General features: G+C 43.7%; 1 protein-coding gene across 1 annotated transcript in view; it reads left to right on the top strand.

Annotated features, from left to right (window-relative positions):
• Positions 1 to 18,649, top strand: part of USP12 (ubiquitin specific peptidase 12) — a 96,157-nt gene that overhangs the window by 44,723 nt on the left and 32,785 nt on the right. Inside the window, exons 2-3 of the mRNA XM_056561798.1 lie at positions 7,569 to 7,649; positions 17,222 to 17,435. Of these exons, the coding sequence (XP_056417773.1) occupies positions 7,569 to 7,649; positions 17,222 to 17,435 (295 nt within the window). The remainder of the gene's footprint in view (positions 1 to 7,568; positions 7,650 to 17,221; positions 17,436 to 18,649) is intronic.

The raw sequence follows: 18,649 nt of genomic DNA, 5'->3' as shown, positions 1-18,649 counted from the left end.
GTGTGAACCCGGCTTTAGGGTTTGTTCAAAAAGACATATTTCCTGCTGATTTTCCACAGCGTATTTGCTGCATAAAATTTGCAGTGGATTTTGCTGCCATTGGCTTCAGTGGGACTGTGTAAAATTTGCAATATTGGCAGATTTACAGATTTTCCATGGACCTTATTAAGTCCATGGTATCAAATTCTGCTGAGGATTTTATGCTGTAAATACGCTGTGGAAGATCGGAAGGAAATATGCCTGTGTGAGCATGCGTATTTCATGGGACAGATACCTTGCATCATTTTTATGACAGTGCGTGTGGAAAATCCGCCATGTCTCACAGTACCAGTGATCCGAATGGGTTTCACGTGCTGCCGGAAAAAAAAAATCTACTCAGAATCCGCATAAAGGTTGTCCTGCAGTGTGGCTATTTATATCTGTTGTACTTTTCATTGAATGATACATGGAGGAGGGTTTGGTCTTATTTCAGAAAATCTTGTGAGTTCACTTTAATGGAAAAGTCCCGAGAACTTTCTCTTGTATTACTCATCAAAAACTCAGTCAGACTCTCTAATATATATATATATATATATATATATATATATATATATAATTTTTTTTTTTTTTTTAACATTGCCTCTTTACAAAAACTGCAGTAAATAGCAAATGCTAACACATTTCCATAAGAAAAGACTAGTAAGAAGATGAATAAAAAACACCCAGTTACCACTTTACGCATACGTTTCCAAGTTGCTCCAGAATTTTTTTTTTTACTTGTTTGTTCAAAAATATATTTTCACATACAAAATGGCACAAAAGACACATTAAGAACAAGGATATATTAAAAATATTCAGTGGATACGTGAAGTACAGAAAGTGCATGTGGCTGTTATAAACAAACACGCAACCAGAACATGAGAGCCGTAAGCGCCCTCCACCTCAGCCATTGGGCTCCAAGGAGCATCCCGGTAACATTAGAGAGTATGAACATGTAGACTGTCCCGTATTTGGATATACCTATGAGGGGAATAATTGGTAAAAGAGGAGTGACACAACTTTCCCACACCTTATCGAACTAGGGCCTACAACCTCAGTGTATATATGTGTATATATGTATGAATGTATGAGAGAGCAATTTGCATCTAGTGTAAAGCTTTCTGCGCCATGAACAGAGCCTTCCATGAGAAAATCAATTGGTGAGACCATTGTTCCTCGTCAAATAGCCCCAGAAGACAACCTGTAGGTTCTACAAAAATAGTACAGTGCAAAGTAGAGTACATAACATCGATTAACCCCCTCCGGGTGAATTGGTGAATATAGCGGCACGTCCACATCATATGGTAGAAATCTGATTTTGGATGCTGGCATCTATGGCATTTTGTTAGTGTATAGGATATCTACCCATCTTATGTAGCCTAACTGCAGTGAGGTATCATTGGTGGAAAATAAAGAGCTGAGTAAGCCTGTTATTAATGGCAGTAGAGACATACAGGTGAGAAGACAAAGCATCCCTCCATCTATTCTCAATTAGCAATGGGTCTCCCTGTAATTTGCCACTTCGTAAAAAGGTATATATATGGCAGATATGATACTTCGAAGAACCTGGGATTTGTAGACCCTGATAAGAGAGAAGTAGGAAGACAGAGTACCATATATACTCGAGTATAAGCCTAGTTTTTCAGCGCGATCCCCCCTCGGCTTATACTCGAGTGAACTCTCCGCCTGTCAATCCCTTCTCAGTGGTCTTCAACCTGCGGACCTCCAGATGTTGCAAAACTACAGCTCCCAGCATGCCCGGACAGCCATCGGCATGCTGGGAGTTGTAGTTTTGAAACATCTGGTGGTCCGCAAGTTGTAGACCACTGCGGCCTTCGTCATCATCCAGACCCCCCCCTTTAGTTTTCTACTAACTTCCCCTCGGAGGGAAGGAAGGGTGAGCTAGTCTGTGACGTCCCTGCGCATTAACGTCCCGGGGCCCGGGGGAGCGGAGAAGAGGGCATCCCGGTGAAGATGGACAGCCCGGACGACTAACCCTCTCCACCGGATGGTCCCATCAGCATAGATGGCCCGGACCAGCTCACCCTTCCTTCCCACCGAGGGGAGGTGAGTAGAAAACTAAAAGGGGGTCTGGATGATAATGAAGGCCGCAGTGGTCTTCAACCTGCGGACCTCCAGAGGTTTCAAAACTACAACTCCCAGCATGCCCGGACAGCCATCGGCTGTCCGGGCATGCTGGGAGTTGTAGTTTTCCAACATCTGGAGGTCCGCAGATGTTGAAGACCACTGATGAAGGGATTAACAGGCGGTGATGATGTATTTCCCACCCTAGGCTTATAGTCGAGTCAATAACTTTTCCTGGGTTTTTGGGTTGAAATTAGGGGTCTCGGCTTATATTCGGGTCGGCTTATACTCGAGTACATACGGTAGATCCCCTCAGGAGCTGGAAGGCATAGTAAGCCATAGAACGCCCTCCCCTCTTGTGTGATACAACATTATGCTAAATCCAAAATCCAAGGCAGTGGTTAAGTGGGCGAAAGGAGGCTTGTACCATAAAGACCGGTCTAACATAGTATCAAAGTACCCCAGCAGTCATTTAGCAGCTGAACAATGAAGAGGCAGCCACACCCCAGTAGAGCTGGCATTATCCTCCTATACAGGCCACAACTGCCAGAGACCAGATAATATGCCAGATGGTGATAGGGACTATACCGGCCTGTGCCCAAACCGCCAAATAATTACGTGAATTGTTATTAAATAGAAAATGTAGAGGAACTGTTGATATTAACTGTATATCTGCACTATAGAACACAAACAATTCTCCTCAAGCATCTGGGCCAAGGTGCGAATGCCACCTCGCACCCTCCTTTTTTTAAATCAACTGGTGCCAGAAAATTAAACAGATTTTGTAAATTACTTCTATTTAAAAATCTTAATCCTTCCAGTACTTATCAGCTGCTGTATACTTGACAGGAAGTTCTTTTCTTTTTGAATTTTTTTTTCTTTCTGACCACAGTGCTCTCTGCTAACACCTCTGTCCATGTCAGGAACTGTCTAGAGCAGGAGAGGTTTGCTATGGGGAATTGTTCCTGCTTTGGACAGTTCCTGACATGGACAGAGGTGTCAGCAGAGAGCACTGTGGTCAGACAGCAAAGAAATTAAAAAAAGAGCTTCCTGTCAAGTATACAGCAGCTGATAAGTACTGGAAGGATTAAGATTTTTAAATAAAGTAATTTACAAATCTGTTTAACCTTCTGGAACCAGTTGATTTAAAAAAAATAATAATTTCCACCAGAGTACCCCTTTAAGTTACTCCCCTACCTTCTCCCCTTTATCTATAGCACACCCCCAGAATTAGCCGCAGCAGCATGGGCAACATTATAAACCAGTACTGAGCAGTGTTATCTGTGAATCCAGCATGGAGTGAGATAACGCTTAATACATGCTGCTGCAGAATCTTCCTATGTCCCTCTGTCTCTCCAGCCATCCCTCTTTCTCTATAGACATATATGGGTAGCTGTAACCTGTGTTCTGATCCGTCTAAAGATGGATTTGAGCAATTTTGAAGAGTGAACAATGAGTTTATGAAAAAGGGAGCAGTAATAGATAATACAAATATTCTTACATTTGCTTGTACTGTTGATTTATGCAAAGTGTGTTAACCGTGTACTTTCATTTGCATAAGACTATTTGCAGTGTGATCTCTTATCGTGGTCATACTTTTAAAACCTGATGACTGCCTGAAAATCCAGCCTAGTAATTCATTTACAGCGCTGTAGAACAGATTTTCATCCTGCCCCTGACCGGCGTCTCTCATCGTCCTCTGTATTCTCCAGTGTTGTGAAACCCCTGGAGCCAGGAAGGTTGCAAATCTTACATAAAAATCTAATCCTCAGCCACATTTTCCCAAAAAAACCCATGTTTGAGCTCTTGTTTTCTGGCCACAGCATGAAGCGTCTGTATCATTGAGCGGCTTGACCGGCCATATTTGCAGGATATGTCTAGACTGCTCAGCAGTTCACCACAGCAGCGTCCAGATTCGTAGTCAGTCCTGACCACATAAAGATTATTTTTTTTTTTCGTCTGTGAGCTGAAATAATTTATCTCATACCAGACGAGAGCTCTTAAAATTTTGTACCGTGAGCCCTTTCCCAGCTCTTGAGTATCATCATCTCGCAGCGGGGATACCAGCAAATGATGTTTTACCGCTCGCTTTGAAATTGCTTCTGTGCTGTGACCAAGACTCCCTACAGAATCCGCTGTTATGTTCCCTTATGGAAAGAATTCATTGAACGACTTTGATGTTGAATGACAGGTCCCAGCAGCTCAGTTCTTCTTCTTTCTTTTTTTTTTCTTAAATCAACTGGTGCCAGAAAGTTAAACAGATTTGTAAATTACTTCTATAAAAAAATCTTAATCCTTCCAGTACTTATCAGCTGCTGTATGATCCACAGGAAGTTCTTTTCTTTTAAAATTTCTTTTCTGTCTGACCACAGTGCTCTCTGCTGACACCTCTGCCCATTTTAGGAACTGTCCAGAGTAGGAAAGGTTTTCTATGTGGATTTGCTCCTACTCTGGAAAGTTCCTAAAACGGACAGAGGTATCAGCAGAGAGCACTGTGGTAAGACAGAAAGGAAATTCAAAAAGAAAAGAACTTCCTGTGGATCATACATCAGCTCATAAGTACTGGAAGGATTAAAGGGGTTATCCACCATAAGGTGATTTTAGTACGTACCTGGCAGACAGTAATGGACATGCTTAGGAAGTATCTGCGCTTGTCTTGGGGCTAAATGGCTATGTCATGAGATTACCATAACACTGTGGCTAGCTTTTTGTGAACTGGTATTTCCTGTTTCTTTTCTTTTTTTTTTTTTTTTTTTTTTTTATACTACAAATCCAACAATTCCATTTCCCTCCTTCCCACACATCAGCCACCCCACTCTTGAAACATAAATGAGCTGCATCCATTCAAAAGACCTGTGCTTTTCAATCAGGGTGCCTACAGCTGTTGCATTAGTTGCAGATTGATCTCTCTCCCACCAAGCGATCGCTCCACCCATTGAAGCAGACAGGCTCCCTGTCATCAGCTGATTAGTGAGTCAGGTGTCGGCCGCATTGCAACCTGGAAAAAATCTAAGACAACAGTAATTTTGTATGCTGATAAAAATAAATATTGGAGTGAAAATCAAAGAAGAATTGTGAGAAAAAACGTCAAACTACACTAACTTTACAGCCCCTGTAGCATAGTCAAATAAAAAAAATTCCTGGAATACCTCTTTAAGATTTTTTTAAATAGAAGTAAGTAATTCACAAATCTGTTTAACTTTCTGGCACCAGTTGATTTAAAAAAAATATTTTCCAGCGAAGTACCCCTTTAAGACATTCCTCTGTTACTCTTCCTGTAAATGCATTAATAAATTAACACCGTGTTACCATCCCAGTAAAGCATGTCCTTCCACTATGGCATTGTCCGGTCAGTCAGCTGACTGACAGATTGGGGAACACTGCCCTATACACTCTATTGCTCTCCAGCTATTGCAAAACTACAACACCCATCATGCCCTGACAGCCTGCGGCTGTCAGGGCATGATAGGTGCTGTAGTTTTGCAACAACTGGACAGCGAAAGGTTGGAAAACAGTGTTATAGACTACAGGCTGTCACAGCATGATGAGAGTTGTAGTTTTGCAACAGTTTGCGATAGACTCTGTTAAAGGGGTTATCCACCAGAAGGTGACTTTAGTACTTGATAACAAGTCAAAACGCGTTGGTGCGTTTCGTTTGTGTGTTTTTTTTTAAATCTATTTTTGTGTTTGCTGCACTTGGATTTTAACCTTCTTAAAAAAAATTGGATTTGACCTTGAGTCAGGAGCCGGAAGTCCACCTTCATTTCTCGCGATGTGTTGTGAGATTACCATAACACTGAGGCTTTCACTTTGTAAAATGACTATTTCCTGTTGGAGTTTGTTCCCCCAAACTATAAGTCCTATGATTCCTTGTTTTGTAAGTGTGAGGTCACTTTTCTCCATCCCATACATCAGCCATCCCACCCATTGAAATGCATCTGTGATCCTTTCAAAGCAATAGACCAGTGTTTTCTGACCAGGGTGCCTCCAGCTGTTGCAAAACTACAATTCACTGCAGAATGATCTCCTTCCCACCCAGCGGTCCTTCTGATCTGACTAGTGATGTAATGTCTCGGGCCGCATTTGCAATCCTGGAAAACCTGAGACCTGAATGCTGCTAAAAATAAACATTGGGGCAAAAATCACAGAAAAATTGTGAGACCACTAAAAAAAAAAACACAGGTACAGACACTATATTATGGACTACACTAACTTCACAACCCCTGTAGCATAGTCAAATAAAATAATACATTTATATTTTATAATAAAAATCTTGGTATATAACTTTAGCACAAGTTAGTGCACTTAGGTGACACTTTAAGAATATGTTCACACGTACGCAGATTTGACGCACAGGATTTTCTGCTGCAGATTTCAACGTAAACTAAATGACTGAGCGCAGCTTCTAATCTGCAGTTACAAATCCTGCTCATCAAACCTGCGCAGGATCCTGTATGTGTGAACGTAACCTAAGGGTACGTTCACACATACAGGATCCTGTGCAGATTAGAAGTTGTGATCAGTCATTTAGTTTACATTCTGAGGAAGAAGTAAAAAAAGGTAGGGGCGCGCTCTCATGTGTAGTGGGGAAGTGGTTGGACGGCAAGAAACCACTGCACCCAAGGTAATGTGTTGTCCCGCTGGGGTTATCAGGGAAGTGGGTGGAGTGGAAGGCAGTCGGGGCAGTACCCCTATCCGTATCCACAAAGGGTTACGGAAACAATGGAAACAGGAAAAGGAGAAGGAAAAGGGGGTTAGGAACGAGCGCTACTGCTATTTAGAAAAGGATTCAGGATGCCACTGTAGCACAGGACAGTTTATTAAGGTTCAAAGCGATAGGACAACGCATTTCGGGACTAGCATGTGCCTTCTTCAGGTCCACAAAACAATTAATGTATGATGTCCTGTAGCCTGCGTTGTGCTAGGATGGCGTGGCACAACACAAGCTACAGGACGTCATACATAAAAAATTTTGTGGACCTGAAGAAGGCACATGCTAGTGCTGAAACGCGTTGTCCTATCGCTTTGAACCTTAATAAACTGTCCTGTGCTACAGTGGCGTCCTGAATCCTTTTCTCAATAGCAGTAGCGCTCGTTCATAACCCCCTTTTCCTTCTCCTTTTTCTGTTTCCTTAGTTTACTTTGAAATCTGCAGCAGAAAATCCTGTGCGTCAAATCCTGCGCATGAAATCTGCATACATGTGTATTGGGGTATTCCAAGTTACAACACATCCCCATTCCAACAGCCACCAGCTATTGCAAAAGTACAACTCCCAGCATGCCTGCATCCTGGTTTGCCATAAACAATAAAAGGTTCCGCGCATGCGCAACTCGCCGCTCCATTGGAAGACTCAAGACCCTGTTCTTGAGATCTCAATGGGTGCCTTATTTTATTACTTTTCTGTCCCGTCTTGTGTACATACCTACATTGGTCTCTAATGGCACTTTCTTTCTTTTCTCTTTAGGGCGCCAATGCCTCGGCTTTAGAGAAAGAGATTGGTCCGGAACAGTTTCCAGTGAATGAGCACTATTTCGGTTTGGTAAATGTAAGTCATTGAAATAACCATTTATTTATTTTTTATTTTTATTTTTTAAATAAGCTTGCCCTGTCATGCAGGAAAAAAGTCAGATTTTTAATAATTGTACTGTATTCTCTGTCCGTAGTTTTCCCATCTGAGGGTACATTCACACGTGTGGAATCTGCTGCAGATATTAATGTCAATAAATGATTAAATGCAGCAGATCCAGTACACGTGAATGTACTTTAATGTTGTGTTAAGACTGCAAAATGTCTGTGCGGGATTCCCCTATATACTGTCCCCACTTTTAGGACATTACTGTAGAGCAGGGATTTTTCACATTAAGCATCTCAGATGCTTTTTGCAGGTGAAATTGCAATTTTCCCAAAGCCTGGCGACCCCTCCAATCCACACCAGAGCCTAAAGTTGTTTCAGACCCATGATCAGACTAGTATGTATGGATACACAGGTCTCAGGATTATTCTAGTTCCTATAATTTATTGTGTAATTACTACAGTAGGAATTATTGTAGTATCCTAGTCCGTTTTATTGATGTACAGTGATCCCTCAACTTACAATGGCCTCAACATTCAATAGTTTCAACATACAATGGTCTTTTCTGGACCATTGTAACTTGACGCCAGACTCAACATACAATGCTATGAGATCTGCGAAACGTGTCAATGGCCGAAAGAACCGACCAATCAGAATGGAATTCACTGGTAAAAAAACTGTATTACTGAAGTGTATGCACTGACTGGCTGTCTGGTAGTGCCCACTACAGTAAAGGGAGGTACTACATGTTCTGTACAACTTTTAACCCATGCCATGGTTCGCTGCTCCTTTGGACACCAAGTAAGGACGGCTCCATTTTACTTTCTTAGGACATTGCATGTACTGTACAGGACCCTGAAGAAGCTCCTGTCCTCTACATAGACCAGTGTTTCCCAACGAGGGCGCCTCCAGCTGTTGCAAAACTACAACTCACAGCATGCCCGGACAGCCGAAGGCTGTCCGGGCATGCTGGGAGTTGTAGTTTTGCAACAGCTGGAGGCACCCTGGTTGGAAACCACTGAAATAGAAAGTGATTTACAGTTCCCGGCAGATCTTTCTTACTTTTATATATAAGGATTTGCTTTATCTGTATTAGTTATCTACTTATTTTTCTTTAATCCTCACTTTTTCCTATTTTTGGATGACATTTTGGGGTCTTCATAATCAATTACCAGGTTTCCATAGAGTTATGGTCTCAACATGCAATGGTTTCAACATACAATGGTCGTCCTGGAACCAATTGATATTGTAACTTGAGGGACTACTGTATTAATATTAAAGTGGAAATTTTAGCCTCAGCCACTGACACTTCACATTGGGTTTTATTTTTTAAATCAGATAATTTTTATTGAAGTTTCAAATTTTTTTTTTAACAGAAACAGTGAACATACAGTAAACCCCCCTCCACCCACCCCACAAACAAACAGACATTGGGTTTTATTGAACTATTCAGCTTCAATAGTCAGGGTGTGTTTGCCGATATATATACAAATACACTATGGGGGAGATTTATCAAAACCTGTGCAGTCAAAGTTGCCCATAGCAACCAATCAGATCGCTTCTTTCATTTTAAACAAGGCCTCTGCAAAATGAAAGCAGTGATCTGATTGGTTGCTATGGGCAACTGGGCAACTTTGCCTCTGCACAGGTTTTGATAAATCTCCCCCTATAACTTTATATAATGCCCCCAAAATAGTAGATGTCCCAGAAATATGAGAGAAATCTTTCACCCCTCTTTCTCACTTTTCATCTGAAATAAGAAAAAGCAAAAAAAAAAAAAAAACTTCAGCATTATGCTGGAGTAAAAAAACAGAGTTCAACAAGCAATGGCAGAGTTCCCAGGTGATAAACTTTATTAAAGGGGTACTCCGCCCCTAGACATCTTATCCCCTATCCAAAGGATAGGGGATAAGATGTCAGATCACCGGGGTCCCGTTGCTGGGGACCCCAGGGATTGCCGCTGCGGCACCGCGCTATCATTACAGCACAGAGCGAGTTCGCTCTGTGCGTAATGACGGGCGATACAGGGGTCGGAGCCGCGTGACGTCATGGCTCCGCCCCTCGTGACATCACGGCCCTTCCCCTTAATGCAAGTCTATGGGAGGGGGCGTGACGACCGCCGCGCCCCATCCCATAGACTTGTATTGAAAGGGGCGGGCCGTGACGTCACGAGGGGCGGAGCCGTGACGTAACGATGCTCTGGCCCCTGTATTGCCCGTCATTACGTGCAGAGCGAACTCGCTCTGTGCTGTAATGAGAGCCCAGTGCCGCAGCGGGGATCCCGGGGCTCCCCAGCAGCGGGACCGCGGCGATCTGACATCTTATCCCCTATCCTTTGGATAGGGGATAAGATGTCTAGGGGCGGAGTACCCCTTTAAGTTTGCGGCTGCACATGTGCTCTATATAACTCTTTTTTTATAACGTTTACATAAGGAACGCTGCTAGGAAAGTTTGACAGCTGGATGTCGGCTGATAATCGGCAGTGTTCTTTAGAGAGGAACTGCATAAAGGGGTACTCCGGTGGAATTTTTTTTTATCAAAACAACTGTTGCTATAAAGTTATACAGATTTGTAAATTACTTCTATTTAAAAATCTTAATCCTCCCAGTACTTATCAGCTGCTGTATGCTCCAGAGGAAGTTTGTGTAGTTTTTTTTAGGGACTGACTGATATTGATTTTTTAAAGCAGATACCGATAACTTATACCGATATTCCCCCCTTCTAGACAGCAGCCCCCCCCCCCTTTATAGACAGCAGGCCCCCCTCCTTCTCTTGTAGATAGCTCACCTGCGTCTGTCCTCGGGTGTTGCCGCTCCGCTGTCCCGTTCTCCCGATCACATCATGGCGTCCAATGGAGGAGCATGGGACATACACGTCACTCTGCTTCTGTTACGCTGGGCGCAGGGGAGGAGGAGTAACGTGTGTGTCACATGCTCCTCCATAGGATGCCGGGATGCGATCGGGAGAACGGGACAGCAGAGCGGGGCAGCACAGCAACAGGTATCGGGGGCGCACGCGCTGGACACATTATCGGCAAGGTTAGATGGCGATACCGATAACTTAAAAAATCGTGAATATCGGCTGATAATGTCGGCCAATCCGATAATCGGTCGATCCCTAGTTTTTTTTCCAATCTGACACAGTGCAGACACAGTTCTCTCTGCTGACACCTCTGTCCGTGTCAGGAACTGTCCAGAGCAGGAGAGGTTTACTATGGGGATTTTCTCCTACTCTGGACAGTTTCTGACATGGACAGAGGTGTCAGCAGAGAGCACTGTGGTCACACTTGAAATAATTACACAACTTCCTCTGGAGCATACAGCAGCTGATAAGTTCTGGAAGGGTTAAGATTTTTAAATAGAAGTAATTTACAAATCTGTCTAACATTCTGGCACCAGTGTATTTGAAATCACTTGTTCTCCACCAGAGTACCCCTTTAAGGGGGGTTTCTAGGACTGATAGGCCATCAGTCTGTTTGCTCTGACTATATGCACCCCCACAATCCGCTGATTGAAGTAGCTGTGGCCCTCTGACTCTTCAGTGTTTAGCAGGCACTGCTCCGCCCTTTTTTTCAGTGGTTGTGCCTGGTATTACAGTTCTATATCCCATTTTCAGAGGATCTGTGGTCAGTTTGTTTATCATTTTATAGCTTTCGGTACCTTGATGCTTAGGGCGCGTTCACACTAAGGAATTGGAGAGGAATCCTTGCGTAAAAATTCCGTAGCGGAATTTAAGTTTTTGGGTTTTTCCGCGTGCGAAAATCGCGTGGATTTACCATGCGGAATATAGGAGGAAACGTTTATTTTTTATTTTTTTGCAGGACTTCCACTACCAATTAGAATTTCCTTTTTTTTATTTATTTATTTTTGGTCGGAGCCCAAGTGTTTGACGCAAAGTCTGCGCAAAAACTATTTCGAGCTGAATTTTTTTTAAACATTGACTTCTGCTCGTGTAATCCGCAAGAAGAATGAGCGTGTTCTTTCTTCTAGCGGGACGTAAATTCCTCAAGCAGAATTTACGCGGTGTGAACAGTGCAGAGTAAAATACATTGAAGTCAATGGCAAAACAGATATTGATTATTTCTAAGCGGAGAATTCAAGAGGAATTACTCAATTACAGTATTTTAACTTTCTTACCACCTCCTCCATCTCACCTTGCCATAGGGTATGTTTACACTACAGTGTGTGAACGGAATCTCCGCTCGCTAAATTCAGCGAGCGGAGATTCAGCCTGGCAGCCGACAGCGGCGGTAGGACCGCGCAGCACTGAGCCGTCACCATTGACTGCTATGCAGTGATCGCGGACTTCCGCACAAAGAATGAACATGTCCATTCTCTGTGCGGAACAATTTCAGCAGCGGATTTGTCCGCCGCTGAAATTCCGCAGTGTGAACGGGTCTCGCGGAAGACCCATTCACACTAATGTTAAGTTCACACCGCGGAATTCCGTAGTGTGAACATACCCATAGTCTGTTGTGATCCTACATTTATTCCCTCATTAGGGGCTGCCATCCTACATCCAACTTCTACTCACTCTTTCATACTAATCCTCTATTGTCTTCCCCCTAATATTCCCTTATCCCATCAGATGTTTTCCACCCCTCCAACTGCTCACTACTTCTCTTCTTCTGGACATGGAAGGAGAATTTTAAAACCATCTCTTGCCGGATCCATGTCATGCACCATTGATTTCAGTAAGTCGCCCAGAGTCAGAAAGTGTCTCTGGTTAATTTTCCGACCGTATTGGTTTTTAACCAGACTGAAAAGTGCAGAAGACCACAGTTTTCAGTCCAATTAAAAAAAAAAGTAAATAAAATCTGATTAGGTCGGAAAATTAGCCAACCAGATGCACTTTCTGGTTTTGGGTGGCTAATTGAAATCAATGGGGTACGGCGTGGATCCTGCACCGATACAGCAAGAGGCAGTTTTGAATTTCTCCCACTGTACCCAGCTGCCGGATGGACAAATCGTGAATGCACCCTAAGGGTACGTACACACGGGTGGATTACCTGCGCAATTTCCGCAGCGTATCTGCTGCGGAAAATCTGCAGCAGATTTTGCTACCATTGACTTTAATGTGTCAGCAGAAAGTCAATGGTAGCAAAATCCACTGCGGATTTTCTGCAGCAAATACGCTGCAGAAATTCTGCAGGTAATCTGCCTGTGTGAACGTAACCTAAATGAGGTTTCTTTCCTCTGTCTTATGACTGCTCTGCATATTTTTCATTCATTCATTCATTCATTCATTCTTTTATTTATTTTTGAACATCTTAATTTCAAGTTTAGACAAAGTTTCTAGTAGTAGTTTCTAGTAGTGCATGCAAAATATCAAAGGACAGCAGACACACCTCTCTTAAATCTCTGAGGTTAGTGACTGTGCTTCCAACAATAGAAACATAATAAAGACCTTGTTTCAACAAGAACACGACATAACACCCCCCCCCCCCCCCCCCTACAGATGACTAGACGTGCCAATTGAGAGTTCTTCAGCATGGATGAGAACAAGGTAGTTTTAACCTACCTACCTAGGTCAGAGGTTGAGGACCACACAGGTGCCCACTTCTCTCCTGGCTCTTTCTTGTCATCAAACACTTGGGCTCCGACCAAAGTCACAGATACGTGTTAAAGGGGTACTCCACTGGAAAAACATTTTCTTTTAAATCAACTGGTGCCAGAAGGTTAAACAGATTTGTAAATTATTTCTATAAATAAAAAAATCCCAATCCTTTCAGTACTTATCAGCTGCTTTGGACTACAGAGGAAGTTCTTTTCTTTTTGAATTTCCTTTGTCTGACCACAGTGCTCTCTGCTGACACCTCTGTCCATTTTAGGACCTGTCCGGAGCAGGAGAGGGGGGGGGGGATTTGCTCCTACTCTGGACAGTTCCTAAAATGGACAGAGGTGTCAGCAGAGAGCAGTGTGGTCAGGCAGAAATGAAATTCAAAAAGGAAATAATTTCCTCTGTAGCCTACAGCAGCTGATAAGTACTGGATTTCTAAGATTCTAGATTTTTTAAATAGAGGTAATATACAAATCTGTTTAACTTTCTCGCACCAGTTGATTTAAAAAAAAAAATGTTTTCCAGTGGAGCACCCCTTTAAATACCACGAGATGCTGAAATTAAGACGCAGGTGTCACTATTTCTAGATCAGTCAAAAAGAAATAAAAAAATTCCATTCATGGAAACAATTAAAGGCACTAGCCTCCCATGTTCTTTACAGCCCTTACTCAGTTCTTTTCAGATGTTCAAATGCTTCATTTAACATCTTTTTTTTTTTTTTTTTTTATAAATAATTTTTTTATTTCCAATGACTTACAGTACCTATAAAAGTGAAAGTTGTTACACGTACTATGAGTTTTTCCATAGGCAACCATGGCTGTGTACATCACAGGATCCTCGGTTTAACTACAGTTCTGTTCACATGCAGGATTCCGCAGCAGAGTCACATTGTATTCAATGGGATTCTGCTGCGCTATGCACACGGCAGAATTTTGTTTTCCGTGTCCGCAGAAAGAATACACCTGTCCATTCTGTCTGCAGAATCCACAGGGAATGCATTGCCATCAATGAGACTGCACGTTCCTGTGCGGTCCATGTTATGCCGGCGCCCGCAGTCTGTGGACTGTCAGCACAAAGATTTTCCGTGCAGACATTCTGGACATGTGACTATAGCCTAAGACCCCCCCTTGCCCAGCCATGTGATTCTGGATATGAGAACTACATGCAGTTGTTGCTCTTAGTAGTCTATGAGCCAAGACTGGTGTGTGTGTACATAGACTTGCCGTTTCTTTTAGTCGCATACCGTATTTCTCCGAAAATAAGACCGGGTCTTATATTAATTTAAGTCACAAAAAACACACTAGGGCTTATTTTCAGGGTAGGGCTTATTTATTTACGGTATGTACCTTCAACAACATGGGGGGGCTGTAGTAGTGTGGAGGATGGGGGGCTGTAGCAGTGTGGAGGATGCCGCACCCCCCCCCCATCTTCCACACTGCTACAGCCCCCCATCCTTCCAAAGCTCCCCCATCCTCCACTCTCCTGCAGTCCCCCATCCTCCACACTCCTGCAGCCCCCTCATCCTCCACACTCCTGCAGCCCCCTCATCCTCCACTCTCCTGCAGCCCCCTCATCCTCCACACTCCTGCAGCCCCCTCATCCTCCACTCTCCTGCAGCCCCCTCATCCTCCACTCTCCTGCAGCCCCCTCATCCTCCACACTCCTGCAGCCCCCTCATCCTCCACACTCCTGCAGCCCCCTCATCCTCCACTCTCCTGCAGCCCCCTCATCCTCCACACTCCTGCAGCCCCCTCATCCTCCACACTCCTGCAGCCCCCTCATCCTCCACACTCCTGCAGCCCCCTCATCCTCCACACTCCTGCAGCCCCCTCATCCTCCACTCTCCTGCAGCCCCCTCATCCTCCACTCTCCTGCAGCCCCCTCATCCTCCACACTCCTGCAGCCCCCTCATCCTCCACTCTCCTGCAGCCCCCTCATCCTCCACTCTCCTGCAGCCCCCTCATCCTCCACACTCCTGCAGCCCCCTCATCCTCCACTCTCCTGCAGCCCCCCTCATCCTCCACACTGCTACAGCCCCCCCATCCTCCCCTTTCCCCGTCGTCCTCCACACTCCTACAGTGCCCCCCACCTGGCAGTCTGCCAGTTGATTACCCCTGGCCTAGGTCTTATTTTTGGGGTAGGGCTTATATTGCAGCCCACCCTGATAATCCTGATGGGGCTTACTTTCGAGGTAGGGTTTATTTTCAGGGAAACAGGGTAGATCAGTGGTCTCCAACCTGCGGACCTCCAGATGTTGCAAAACTACAACTCCCAGCATGCCCGGACAGCCAACGGCTGTCCGGGCATGCTGGGAGTTGTAGTTTTGCAACATCTGGAGGTTCGCAGGTTGGAGACCACTGACATAGATGATGCTACCATTATATCGTCAGATTGTCATGATTTCAGTGGCAGAACAAAACATCTGTTTACTGCTTTATTTGTAATCCAGTTTATTTTCCAGTACATCACATCAAAATCACAATTGTTGTAATATATATATAATTTTTATTTTTTTATTTTTATTTTTTTATTTTTTTACACCAGTCATTCCATTTCGCATTTACCTTATTTATCAGTCACTTATTTTGGAGAATCCAGTAAGTAGAATGGGTCGGCACACTGTCTCGTGGATAAGGAAATCCAATAATGAAAACAACTTCCGGCACTCACAACTTTTTCAGAGTGTGGTGCTTTTTTATTTTCTTGCATCAGAACAAAAGAACAATGCAACGCTCTATAAATATTAGTGATCTGGTCCCACTTAAAGGGGTACTCATCTGGTAAACTTTTTTTTTTTTTTAAATCAACTGGTGCCAGAAAGCTAAACAGATTTATAAATTACTTCTATTAAAAACTCTTAATCCTTCCAGTACTTATTAGCTGCTGTATGATCCACAAGAAGTTATTTTTGTTTAGAATTTCCTTTCTGTCTGACCACAGTGCTCTCTGCTGACACCTCTGTCCATTTAAGGAACTATCCAGAGTACAAGCAAATCCCCATAGCAAACCTATCCTGCTCTGGACAGTTCTTAAAATGGACAGAGGTGTCAGCAGAGAGCACTGTGGTCAGACAGAAAGGAAATTCAAAAAGAAAAGAACTTCCTGTGGATCATGCAGCAGCTGGAAAGATTAAAGGAAATCTGTCATCAGTATCACCCACACTAATCTCTCATACAGGCTTGTAGTGCGGGTGATACTGATCAAAATGATACTTACAATGTCCTGAATGGCCCAGCCGTTGCTCAGTTATCGTTTTTTTTGTAAATGAGGTCCCTCAGGCATAGGCGGAGTTACGACCGGAGCTCTGGGCACCCCATGTGATTTTCTGCTGTGCTCATCAACATGCAAGGATGCTCTCACGGCAGGTCTTCGGCACTGCGCATGCGCCGCTTACAGAGTACACCCGGAAGCGGCGTCAGTTTCAGCCTCATTCCTGCGGCCAGCAATGAAGTGTTAGGATGCACGAGGGGGAATGAGGCTGAAACTGCCGCTGCTTTCAGGTGTACCCTTGAAGTGGCGCATGCGCCATGGCGAAAACCTGCCGCAGGAGCAGGTAGGGAGGCCGTGCATATTGATTAGCCCGGCAGAAGATCACGTGGGGTGCCCGAGCTCCGGTCCTTACTCCGCCCGTGCCTGAGGGACCTAATTTACATTAAAAAAAAAAAACGCGATAACGGCGCAATGGCTGGGCCATTCAGGACATTGTAAGTATCATTTTTAACAGTATCACCCGCACTACAAGCCTGTATGGCAGGTTAGTGCGGGTGATACTGATAACTGATTTCCTTTAAGATTTTTAAATAGAAGTAATTTACAAATCTGTTTAACTTTCTGGCACCAGTTAGGTAAAAAAAATTGTTTTCCAGTGGAGTACCCCTTTAAGTTGACAGGTTCAAGTGTAAGAGAGAACATCCTCCCATGTGTTTAAATGGAATTTGAGTGACCTACACAAAATAATATCTGTCTCTTCTCTTTTACATCCAAAGTTCGGAAATACCTGCTACTGCAACTCTGTCCTGCAGGCACTTTATTTTTGCCGCCCTTTTCGAGAAAAAGTTCTTGCCTACAAAAGCCAACCCAGGAAGAAGGAGAACCTCCTCACCTGCTTAGCCGACCTCTTCCACAGCATAGCCACACAAAAGAAAAAAGTGGGAGTCATTCCTCCGAAGAAGTTCATTACCCGGTTACGGAAAGAAAATGGTAACTATGACTCCTCTTCTTGTATTCACAATTGTCTTTGCCTCGTTCGGTAAGCTAGGGCAGTGTTTCCCAACCAGGGTGTCTGACGCTGTTGCAAAACTACCACTCCCAGCATGCCCGGACAGCCTTTGGCTGTCCGGGCATGCTGGGAGTGGTAGTTTTGCAACAGCAGGAGGCACCCTGGTTTGGGAAACACTGAGTTAGAATAGTGTATACTGAAAAGTGAAGCTTGGAAATGTTGTGCAAATAGTTTATTTTTCTAGATATAATACAGTATAGATGGCTTATTCTTATTACAGACCTTTGTGATCAGACCCCCACTAAATAGAAGATAGAGATGAGCGAACTTGCAGTAAATTCGATTCGTCACGAACTTCTCGGCTCGGCAGTTGATGTCTTATCCTGTGTAAATTAGTTCAGCCTTCAGGTGCTCAGGTGGGCTGGAAAAGGTGGATACATTCCTAGGAAAGAGTCTCCTAGGACTGTGTCCACCTTTTCCAGCCCACCGGAGCACCTAAAAGCTGAACTAATTTATGCAGGATAAGTCATCAACTGCCGAGCTGAGAAGTTTGTGACGAATCAAATTTACTGGAAGTTCGCTCATCTCTAATTTTAAACTTCAAATTTTATGCTGCGGGTTTCAAGGTAAACTTAAAGACTGAACACAGCGTCAAATCTGAAGCATCAAATCCTGCACAAAAATGCACAGGATACTGTAGGAATGAATAGACCGTTAGGGCACGTTCACACTATTTATCAGCATATTTCCCCAGGGCTGTGGAGTCGGTAGATAAATGTTCCAACTCTGCAGTTTTTTGTACTTCCCACTCCTCTGTATTAATATTTTATCTTTTTGTGTGCTGATCTGCTGCTGAAGATAGAGCAGTGGGAGGATCCAGGAAGGGGCATTTATTATAAAACATGATTTCCCTAGTAGAATCCCATAGTCATGATTAAAGTTTAAGCTAACAATCTGAGTTTACAAGTTTTTAGCTCTTAGCTGAATGACAGCAGTATTTCCAATGGTTTACAGCTTCAGTCTTGAACTATTGACCCTCCATTCCCTTCACTTATACAAGTGTCTCTAGTCCTGCAAAGAACATATTTACTTAATCAGTGAGAGGCTAGGTTACCCATGGGTTTCCCTGTAACAGCAGAACACAACACTATGGAAAGTATAAGTATTGCCGCTCCTAATTGTACATTGCGTGCCA

The sequence above is a fragment of the Hyla sarda genome, chromosome 2 (genome assembly GCF_029499605.1).
Source record: "Hyla sarda isolate aHylSar1 chromosome 2, aHylSar1.hap1, whole genome shotgun sequence".
Classification (NCBI taxonomy): Eukaryota; Metazoa; Chordata; class Amphibia; order Anura; family Hylidae; genus Hyla; species Hyla sarda.
The sequence above is the reverse complement of the archived record's forward strand: the minus strand, read 5'-3'. Positions and strand labels throughout refer to the sequence as shown.